The following is an 11,614-nucleotide window of genomic DNA, read 5'->3' on the forward strand; positions in this document are numbered from 1 at the left end:
AACAGTCTGTTCCGAAGTTTGGCTTTATGAGTTGTTAGGAGTCCCATGTTTTTTTTTGTTTTCTTTTTTTTGTTTTTTTTTTGTTTTTTTCTTTTTTTTGTTTTTTTGTTGTTTTTGTTTGTTTTTTTCTTTCTTTTGTTTTTCTCTTGTTTTTTTTGTTTCTTTTGTTTTTCTCTTGTTTTTTTCTTTCTTTTGTTTTTCTCTTTTTGTTTTTCTTTTGTTTTCTTTTTTTGTTTTTCTTTTGTTTTTTCTTTTTTTTGTTTTTCTTTTGTTTTCTTTTTTTGTTTTTTTGTTTTTTTTGTTTTTTCTTTTTTTGTTTCTCTTGGTTTTTTTTCTTTTGTTTTTTTCTTCTTTTGTTTTTCTTTTGTTTTTTTCTTTTGTTTTTCTTTTTTTGTTTTTCTTTTGTTTTTCTCTTTTTTTGTTTTTCTTTTGTTTTTTTCTTTTGTTTTTCTTTTGTTTTTTTCTTTCTTTTGTTTTTCTTTTGTTTCTTTTTTTGTTTTTCTTTTGTTTTTTCTTTTTTTTGTTTTTCTTGTTTTTTTCTTTTTTTTGTTTTTTTCTTTTTTTGTTTTTTTTTGTTTTTTTTCTTTTTTTTGTTTTTTATGTTTTTTTCGTTTTTTTCTTTTTTTGTTTTTTTGTTTTTTTCCACACACACACACTGTATTTTATTTTTACAAGAGATAGATAGACTGACACCAAGCATTGTACATGGATGACCACAACAAAAGCAACAATGATTGCAATTACCAAACATGAAACACACTTATACTATGTCATAATATTGACATTCAGTCCAGTAATCCTCCACTGTAACAGCTCCTTTACTTTGCAGTGAAAATTGATTTGTATATTCTTTTCCTCTGAGTCCTTGTGGGATTTTTATAAAAAAACAAACAAAACAACTAATACTAAACTTTCATTGGGTTATTTGTATGGAAATATGTTAATATAAATGTTTCAGACATTACATGAAATTTTTTTTTTGTTTTTTTGTTTTTTTGTTTTTTTTTTGTTTTTTTGTTTTTTTTTGTTTTTTTTGTTTTTTTTTGTTTTTTTTTTCTTTTTTTTGTTTTTTTTTTCTTTTTTTTGTTTTTTTTTTTTTTGGAGTCCCATTTTTTGATGGTAATACTGCACTGATTCTAAAGGAATATGCAGCAGTATGGGACAGTGAGGCAAGAAAAACATAGAAGTTATATAGTTAGTGTCTTTAAAGTCTAAAAATTTAAGCTATTAATTAAAAAACCTCACATAGTTCTCAGCTATCACATATCTGTGTGTAGATTGGGAGCAGATATCTGTGCATGGATTGGGAGCTTTTAGCTTTGGAGTGGTTTTTGTAACTCTGCTTACAATAAAAAGGACAGAAGAGCGTGTTACATTGACGAGGTCCCGTTCTTTCCTATGAGCATAATCTTCGCTTGTCCATGAGTCTCTTGAATTCAATGTCTTTCTTTAAGGTGAAAATACTAACTTTGCTGGTTTCTGAGCAGGAGAGGTGCTATTTCTCCAGTCCTTGTTTCAAGGGGTTTATGATGTTACAACCCCTCACTTCTCCCTTAAGAGAGGATGGCATTGGAGCGCCGAATACCAATGAAATTATCAGCGCTGAAAGACCTTCTCATAGCAGCTCTACACACGTCTTTGTATTCGTCGTCACACAATCTGGAAATGGCCTAGGAAAGTCAATCAGGTAGAACATAGGTATAATTAGGGGGGAAAAAAAATGTTCGGACCTTAAAAAAACAAAAAAAGCATCATTGATAAGCCACACATCTACATTCGTTTAGATAGTTCATAGTTACTGCTACTTTGGATAGCTGATATCTACACTAACTGACAATTCCCTAAGGTAATAACCTTTAAGGGCTATGATTAGATTGCTGGGGCAAGGGGTAACTTGCCCTAATAACTTAGAGTTACTTAAAAATTGGGTTCCTAATGATAGGCTCCTAATAGCAATGTCATCTGTTACCTACACACGTGATCCTTAAACGTAATGGACATACTTGGGCAAAATCAGTGTTTACTCAGCTATTCAACTTCTATTCAGTTTTCATTAGTTATTACATACTCTAAGAAAATTTTAATCAGGTAGGTATGTGCTGAAGGTAGGAGAGGTCTAATGACAAGCGCTGAAAGGTGCTATTTCACTTGCACATAAATTATGGTAGAAAAACATCTTATTCTAAAGTACCACCAAGGTACCACAGAAAGTATCAATTTTAAATGTGTTCATTTCAGTTGTGAATTTTGCTGTATACCCACCAAAAATCATAAGCCATAAGTATTACTTTGTTCCATGTACGTTACCATTTATATTAAAAACTCATGTACTTTCTACAGCCAGTATCTGAATCCACATTATACCTTCCAAGTATAGGTCTCTCAGGTTAGCCACGGATGCTTTGTCTAATAAACTCATGGGACTGAACTGTGATACACATACACACACACACACACACACACACAAACTGCAAGCTGAGTAAAAAACAGTTAAGAGGGAATTCCCTGGTGGCGCAGTGGTTAAGAATCCGCCTGCCAATGCAGGGGACACGGGTTTGAGCCCTGGTCCGGGAAGATCCCACATGCCGAGGAGCAACTAAGCCCGTGCGCCACAACTACTGACCCTGCGCTCTAGAGCCCGTGCTCTGCAACAAGGGCAGCCACTGCAATGAGAAGCCTGCGCACCGCAATGAAGAGCAGCCCCCGCCCACCGCAGCTAGAGAAAGCCCGCGTGCAGCAGCGAAGACCCAATGCAGCCATAAATAAATAAATACATTTATTTATTTATTAAAAATATCAAGACAGTAGAAATAGTCCAAAACATCAATTATTAAAAAAAAAAAAAGACAGTTAAGAGTGGTAAGTAGATTATGTAGGTACATATGATTAGGGATACAATTTTAAGAAATTATTCATGTATGGTTATATGTAAGTGTAGAGGTTCAAATGGAAAACCATTAAGAACAGATTAAATATGATTTAAAGTATTCTGAATTATGGTTACAGAAGAGACAATTTTTTTTTTTATAATGTGGGATCCCTGTATAAACCATAAAAGACACAGGAAATATGATGCCAACGGGTCAATAAGCTCTTCAAACTGTTAACAGCTTTCCATTTTCCTAATCACTGCTTAATATAATTTAGCTACAGATGTGGCTTCGGTGGCTGACAGAAAACCCCAGTTAGTGATTTCACAGCCTTACCTTTAACTTCTGTGCTCTTTCTTTGCTAAGAGGAGTGAATAGAACATTCAGGTTGTTGTCATCTGCTAAGGAGCGAAGGTCAAAGTAGTGTTTGACATACACACTGAAAGGAACATTAATATTAAAATGAAGTCGCTCCAGGACGTGCCTTTCCATCTTATTCCTGGGGGAGGAGGAGAAGACAAAACCAACACAGGACAATTTTAGTCAACTGGGCTATCTTCAAAAATACCATTCTGAGCTACTAGGATGGCTCTAAATACTGTTTTGAAACAAATAATGGCTACCCAGCTGGATTAATACCCTAATGTTCAAACAAGGTACAGCTATTTGTGGTCCTTTCTGCGTCCCAGCACTTTGAGTCTGGGACAAGGGGGAAGAGGTTATGGCCCTCTTATGCACTCATGCTGCTGACTCAGGGGCTCATTCTTCAGAGTTCCATTAGTGCAGCTGTACGAGTCATGCTCCACACTCACTCACAAGGCCCCGCTATAGTGATCAGATGAAAGGAATGATGGATGCTGTTTATTAGCTCTGAAGAGCTTGCAGACACTTGCACCGGGCTGAGGACAGGAAGGGGCTCACTGAGGTGGAGACGAGCCAACACAAGGCGTGGGCACATCACCACGGCAACACATGGATCCCTCGAGAGCCACTGCTGTTATCTCTGAGGGGGGAAAACTCTTGAGGCAACAAGGATTCATCTCAAGTAAATAAATAAATAAGCTACATTCGATGGGAAAGGGAATCCCCCCACCCCCACCCCGTGCATGGGGCTGTGTCAAAGGGCATAATCCAAGTTTCTGTTCACCTTAAAACCTTACTAGGGTGAGTTGTCGTCACCATGACAGGACAGGATGCACTTTTTAAGCTTAGGAAGGCAGTAAGATTATGTCTCAGCTAGACTAAACCCACTTTACGATACGACCTCTGATAGAGCAGTTGTTTCCCCCGGTGTTAGGAGAGCAGCCCAGAATGTTCAGACCTACCGCCCCTTGCCAGGACACGCCCACAGAGGGCGAATTCAATGAAGTGGGAAAGTAGAGTGCTGGGAGCAGGCTTCTGCTATATGACCATATCCAGCCATTTGCTTGCCAAATGTTTAAGTAAATAAATATAAAATTAGAGTAAATCTTACCACTTTCCACAGCAATCACTTTAGAGAGTTGATTATATAAAAATGATAAATACCCAAACAAACATGCAAGTGGCTTATTTTACAATACATTTGGTTTCTTGGTTGTAAAGTGTTAATATTTTATCCATTGGATAAATCAACAAATGCTCCTTGTTCTCCTGTATGGAGAGCAGAGTATGAGCAGAAATGAGGTTTCTCATTTGTTGAACTTTAAACCTAACTGAACCTACTTCCAAAATTAATTTCCTGTTCATACGGCCAGAAGTCTATAGAAATGTAAATCAGATAATGTTTTGATAATCAGCTAATCAGGACTTAATTTACTACAGGAATAAATGCACTTCACTATCCCTTTTATATTTTCTCCACTAATACATTTTAATTGTGTGGAAATACAGTACTTCATAGGATTAACATGTCTATTAATAGAGCTTTAATCACTGAAGAAAAGCATTATGCCTACAGAATATGCATCTTCTGTGTTTTTTGCTGTTTTTAAATGGCTAGGTGGCTGAAGAGCCTACCACTTACAGGCGCAGCAAACTGTCTGAACAGCAGCTGCTCAGTTTAACTTACTCTTTTGAAGGGAAATATATATTTAACAAGACACAGAGATGTTAGAAAGTTTTAAGGAAAAGCTGATAGACAGCAATTTTTCAATTCAGACTCAAAATGAGACCATTACAAATAGTAGTCAACAGCAGAGGGATGAAACAAATGTGTATTAAACACTTTGTTGTAATGCTTTCCAACTCCCAAAGATCATAAACAAAAGCAGCCTATTATAAACATAACTCCTGGTGATTCTCCGTTCTACACAGAAAAGCGTTGTTTAGAATTAGTTTCTTCATAGCCGGACAGTGCCGCCAATGCTCCTGGGCTCAATGTCTGTGAACACCCACACGTTTCCCTGCATGTTCTCGGATGTTGTACCTGGAACCAGAGCCCCAGTCAGCTCAGTTGCAGATTCTGGGAAAATTTCAGCTGCCATCATGGCAGGGATGGTGTTCACGATTACAAATTTTCCTTCCTTCAAGGGACCAGTTTAAAGACTGATGATAGTGTTGGTCAACGTCACTTTAGTTTCTGCAACTTCCAAAAGTACTTCTATTCATTTCAAATTCATTATCTGCTGTTACACTGTTCGCTAAGATTGCTACCAGCAATATCACCATGACCACCTGGTTTACATGATCACCAAAGTGGGCATTTTCACCAAAAGCCACTTTGACAGCTACTGACAGTCACTGGTCCCTTCTCTTAGTCACAACTTTCCTCGCTTCAGCTGTAAATATGCACTTTGGTAATTGTGAATTATCTCGAGTAAGGGGCAAAGGTAACAAAAACAAACTCTTGCCCCTGCCTGCCATCTTGATCGGCCTCTGCTGTCCAATATAATCAAGAGGTGTCCTTTCCCATTTTCCTGAAGGCCACCCACAAAGACAGGTTCACTGTCAAGCGGGCACTTCGAGAGTCTGCTGGAATTACCTCTCTGGCTCATCCTGCTTCCCACCCTTGGGGCCCTTCACCAGAGCCAGATTGGAAGCCTGGCGTTTCATGCCAATGTGAGCGTGCCATCTGTGAGGAGAACCTGCCTAGTTAACTCAAGGCCCCACAAAGTGCCGCTGTGTTTGCTGAGTGCCCTGGGTGAGGCCCCAGGGATGCTTCCCGGACTACCTGAGAGGTAGGTGTTTCCTAACTCGGCAGACTTTAGGGGAGGAGACAGGAACACAGGGATCTGAAACCTTTATATGTGGCTACCTGTACATCATAGTTTCTGTAACAACAGAACCTCAGATCAAAAGGAGAAAAAGACCAGCAAAAGCAAATACACAATGTGTGACTCAGGTTGAAATTATAACCTGTCAGTAGTCTAGAGGCCCTAAGACCTTAACAGTGGCCACTTGCTTCAAAGACCAGGCATGTGCCCCTTAAAAATGGACTGGACCTGGTAGACAGCTTTAAGAAAGCTGTCAAGTTACTGACTGTACCATGTTGTTCTGGTAGTGAGCTTGTAAAATGTTTGGCAAAAACCACCAGAAAAATAATTTCAATTTATCGAGCAGAATATTACAACAATAACACATCAAGACCTACCAATTAATGAGGGGAAATACAAATTGTTATACTACAGCTAGATGGAAAGAAGTCTGTAATTTTATGTCTATTTCAGCTCTCTGCACAAGGTAACCTTTCTTAAAATGTAACATTTCTTAAAAATGTAAACTTTATGAGAGCAAATGAGGTATTGGAAAATGGTTAGAAAGTTCACGGTAACCTTACAAACTCACATGTCCTCAACTGTAACGTCCTTGAGGATCTGGCTGTGCTCCACATCCCATACAGCATCATCGCCCCAAATCCTGGAGGCAAGAAGAATGGCTCCCAAAACAATTCTTTTCCAGTTAGTGGGGCAAATGTCGATCTCAGAATAAGTTAAAAGCCTTTCTAAGTAAACCTGCAAAAGTAAAGCACTGATCTTTGATTTTAGTTCAGTTTAAGTGCTGTGATAAGAATTGTTAGGAATGACAGATTTCATCTCTTTTGGACACCCCTTTTATTCCTAGGTTCTACAAAGACTTTGCTCAGCCAAGCCAAGGCCAGAGGCCAGGTCACAGTTGTAAGTCAGATATTTCTGTTAGTCTGATATTTCTACTCTGCCCGTGTGAATTTCCAACCCAATTTTGGTCACAGGAATGAAAGGACATCTGAGCAAAGGGCATTCTAAAGACACGCATTGTATTATTACCTTCCCACTTGTCAAGGGCAGCACATACAGCCCAGTGTCGACTTCAACTGTTCAGTAAATGCTTGAGTGCCTATCACGTGCAATGTTAACTACAAGACTGGTGGTGGTTGCATGGCGATTTTACATAACGCTTGAGTGTGTAAAATTCTGGTAAGACTGAGCACATCTTTACCTTCTCTTCAGAGTCCCCAGTCCTTCTGTGGCATGAACTTGAAGATAAAAACTGGTGGTCAAGAGAGCCTCCCAGTGGCTGCTGCGTGGCACAGCAGGACAGGCAGTCCAAAGGGGCTTGACAGCTAGCTGGCAAGTATTCCCATATTTTAGTGCCTTTTTAAGGAACACACATGCATACAAAGGGTAGTCCTTTTCATATCCCCAATTTTTCACATCTCCATTATCATTTCATTATTCATTTCTGTCTTACATAATCTGCAGCTTAGTCAATTCTTTTGGTTTTAAGGTGGGAAGACCTGCCTGTGTCTGTATCCCTGGGGCTCCTCTAAACCTGCCGGTTTGTGAGATGATTTCATGGTTTCTTTTACATGTATCAAATGTCTACCCTACAAAGAACTGGATGGAGTTAACAGCTGAGCAAAGATGAGAGAGGTAAGCTGTGATTTGTTGTTACCTCTGTAGAAGAGTGTATATGCCATTTGACAAAAAGAAAAATGTCCAGTTTTAAAGAGTCTGTTTACTCTCTGATGGGTTATCAGATTGACAGCTCAGATTCGCCCATGCCCTCCAAACTCTACTGTGTTTTCAAACACGGGTATTGAGATTATATGTTCTTAGTGAAATTCGGCTCCCATTCCCCAAAGAACTCAGCACTCTCTAGTACCCTAAGAACGACTCTCCCCGCAAGGTTCAACTCTCTACTTTATGGGACTAATCAGAGGCACTGAAACGACACTGGCAATCTCTCAACTTCCTCTCACCTTTGTACTGGCAAACTTGGTACACGTGCCGATATTCATTTATCCCACTTGCCCTCCTGTCTCGGAGGAAGCGAGATTTCTTTCTTTTCACTGAAGCTAACTCTCCTATGAATGCAGTTGATCCCACCTCACTTCTGCAGAGCACTGTGCCCACAGTTAGTCTCTTTTTGAACAACTTCTCCCTCTCTGTCAGAGGCTTCCTCCAGTGTGAATGCTTCCATGTCCCCAGCCTGTCCCCCACTGCCCCTCGACGGCGTCCTCAGGGCTGAGGCCAGCTCCTCATCTCCCATCCTCTCCTTAACCCACTTCAGTCAGCCTCCTGCTGCTACCACTCTACAGAGACTACTCTTGCCGTGGTCACCGGTGCCTTCACACAAACCACCCAGAGCTCTTCGTCCCAGAGCTCCACTCCCCAGGCCTTCCCCTCAGAAATGAAAGAGCACTGCCACACGCCCAGTCGCTGAGACCAAACACCTGCACTTGAGTGTATCCTGCTCCAATCTGTTAGAACTTCTTGTTATCTCTACCTTCACTGGTACCCTGACCGCTTTTCTGTCTGTCACTTCTGACTTGTATCGCTGCCACTGCCTAACTTCTCTGCCTCCCAACAGACTACAGTCTGTTCTCCCCAAAGCAGCCAGGAGAGCCTCTTAAATTAAGAGTACTTTATGCGCCTGCTCCAGATCTGCCAGAGGTTTCCCATCAAACAAATACCTTCTTCCCGTGGCCTGCAAGTTACGAGGCCCTGTGCGGTACGGCCTTGTCCTTCCGTGACCTCATCACCTATGCTCTTTCCCTCATTCCCCGCTCGGATCACAATGGCCACCTTGCTTTTCCTTGAACACACAGAACAAGTTCCTGTCTCAGAGCCTTGCACTTGTCCCCTCTGCCCGTAATGCCAGCGTACCTGATCTTCCTCAGTTCAGCCACGTCCTGGGTTCAAACATTACCTCTTTAAAGAGGCTCTTCCTGAGCTTTCTAGTAAGCCCCTCTAATCACTTTATCCCTTTACCTTGCTTTCTCTTCATGGTTTTTACCACTACTTGAAATAGTCATCTTTTAAAAAACACTCATTAAAAAAAAACACTTATACTTTGCTATACACCTGAAACTAGCACAACACTGTAAATCAACTGTACTCCGATAAAAAAAAAAAAAAAAAATTTACGTCTTCCACACTTGCTCCATAAAGGCAAGAACTTTATTTATCCAACTTGTTCTCTCCTCCACCCCCCACATGTAGAAAAGTGACACAGAGTAGGTATTCAGTGACATGGTATTTATGACATGAGCAACTTCTTGGTAGCATTTAGCGTTTGGACCATACTCTCCTTCTTGAACCTCTCCTGGTGTCTCTTAGGGTTCTCTGCTGGGTTTCCTACCACTGTAGCCACTCCTCTGGGGATCTGTCCCTTAAGTGCTGACAGTCCCTACAGATCTATCTTCTACCCACTTTTTATTTTACATACTTTCTCTGCATTTGAACAGCTACACTTAATTCCCTCCCTCTAGCTCAGATTCATGCTCCAATCCCATATATTCAAATGATTACTAGACACTGCCATTCTGCTGTCTCGCAGGTACATCAAGCTTAACTTGTCTACAAAGAAATGCCCCTCTTCCAACCCCAACACTCTCCTTCCTGCATTTCCTAGCTCTCCATATGCAAGCACCATTCCTGCCTCTCTCAAGCATGTGCTAAGCACTCCAAGTGGCCTGTAGCTCCAAGAAAAGGCCTGTGTCTGATCCAGTACCCACTGAGGGGTCTCTTTTCAAAAGGACAAGCCTCCTGTCCTAAATTCTGCCTTGATAGGAGCAGGCAGTGAGTGGCCTAAGTATTCCTTCCCTGCAGACCACGCAGCTGACTTTCCCCCCTACAGGTTTGCTATAGGGAGGAGTAAAACAATCCCAACTACCTCTCACTTGAATATGATTTATTATTCAAATGATAAAATCTTACCACAGGAATTAGGAATGGATGACAAAAAGGTCCTTACACAGCTGTAGCTTAGCAGGCTAACTAGAGTAAAGCCTTCTGAAGTCCTACTGGCACCCTAGTCCTGGGCAACTTCACATGCAGGCAATAAGAGGACAGCAGGGATGATTAACACCATTATCCATTATCCAAGGAACAGAGAACTGAGGGCAGTAGTTCTCAATCAGGACACACATCAGAACTGCCTAGGCAGTACAGTCTGGGACTCAGCTTCAAACTACCCGGAACCTGTTTCTGCCTGTGGACCAGAGCGTTCAGTTATTGCCCCGCCCTACCACCACAACATGTGTCGTCTGTGTGTGCGTGTGTGCACTGTGCGTGCATGTGTCCCCTCAGGTGTGGAAGGAGAAACCAGAAATCTCTCCTGCTGCCTTTAATAGCAATTGTTTTGTGATGAGAAAAGCAATGGCAACATTTTAAATCATAATGATTATTAAAGCTCAAATGTGTATACTTTACTTTCTTTTGATAGGTTTCTCTTAATAAAGTTCTAATGATCATTTCAGGAACCTACTTTCATTTGGGAAAAACAGGACCATACCATGTGTACAAGACAGAAATTTCTACAGATGCTTTACGAAAGAAAAAATATCTTACCAAAGTTATTACTGCACTTTCAGCAGTTAGCTGTGTGGCACTACAAAGAGTATGAACAAATCTGTAAATGAATTTGTGTTCAGGATCATGCTCGAAGTATTCCTCTGGAACCTTTTCTCGCTGAAAGGAGAAAAAATGCAATTTATGTATCCATGGAAGAAAAATACTTAAAAGTACCCTTAAGATAGCAGTCTTCACACTTGGGCCCACGTGCCCCTTAAAATAATTTTGGTTGGGTGACATGTCTTGTAGTCTTTTAAATATAAACAATGGGATCCTAAAATACCACAGTGATCCAGTACTCACCACCATTCATTAAAGAAAAATACAGGCACAACCGCAGAAAAGTTATGTATTTCCACGTTCCTCCCCACAGAATTCGAACCAAATGTAAACTATTGGGTTGGCCAAAAAGTTCATTTGGTTTTAAGTAAAAATAAAAGACACAGTTTTCATTTTCACCAAGCATTTTATTGAACAATATATTCACTAACCAAACAAACTTTTTGGCCAACCCAATATTTTTAGGCTCAAAAGTCTTGCTGATCACCATATGTCATACTTTTCTGTAATCAACTTTGAAAACACATTTCCAGTGTCCTGTAACCATAAGGCTCGAAGAATGTGCTGTCCTGTACAGCAGTCGCCAGCCACGTGTGGCTACAGAGCACCCGAAGAAGTGAATTTTAAAACTTTGTCATTTTAATTCGTTTAAAATTTAAACAGTTTTCTAATTTTCTTCTTAGAGGCCTTATCATATTAGGTTTATTTACAAATATTTATATTGTTTGATGCTATGGAAAATCATCCTTTAAAAAGATACATTTTCTGTTACTTGGGTATGTTTACTTACCTGCTCACTATTCATACAAAGTGCAACTCGGTTCATATCCATCAACCCCTTATACAACACGCCTTCGGGAAAATGACTAGACACAACATGGCGTGGGGAAGAAGACTTAAAGGAAGATGAATTTGACTTCGAGCTGGAGG

The 11,614-nt window shown here is 40.1% G+C and overlaps 1 protein-coding gene across 1 annotated transcript; it reads right to left on the bottom strand.

The window, feature by feature from the left end:
- Positions 1–633: 633 nt before the first annotated feature.
- On the bottom strand, positions 634–10,933 carry LOC130707339 (cyclin-Y-like protein 1). The gene is made up of 4 exons (XM_057541495.1): positions 10,622–10,933; positions 6,636–6,802; positions 3,207–3,369; positions 634–1,670 (listed from the first exon to the last, which is right to left on the bottom strand). The coding sequence occupies exons 1-4, from the start codon at positions 10,931–10,933 to the stop codon at positions 1,554–1,556; spliced, it is 759 nt and encodes a 252-aa protein (XP_057397478.1). The 3' UTR covers positions 634–1,553.
- Positions 10,934–11,614: the final 681 nt, after the last annotated feature.

This window comes from Balaenoptera acutorostrata, chromosome 1 (genome assembly GCF_949987535.1).
Source record: "Balaenoptera acutorostrata chromosome 1, mBalAcu1.1, whole genome shotgun sequence".
Lineage (NCBI taxonomy): Eukaryota > Metazoa > Chordata > Mammalia > Artiodactyla > Balaenopteridae > Balaenoptera > Balaenoptera acutorostrata.

Coding starts and splice junctions, on each gene's coding strand:
- LOC130707339 (XM_057541495.1), bottom strand. CDS start 10,933: ATGGTGGTGAGTACTGGATCACTGTGGTATTTTAGGATCCCATTGTTT. Junction 3,370..6,635: donor GACGTTACAGTTGAGGACAT/GTGAGTTTGTAA, acceptor CTCCTCCCCCAG/GAATAAGATGGAAAGGCACG. Junction 1,671..3,206: donor AAAGAGCACAGAAGTTAAAG/GTAAGGCTGTGA, acceptor TGACTTTCCTAG/GCCATTTCCAGATTGTGTGA.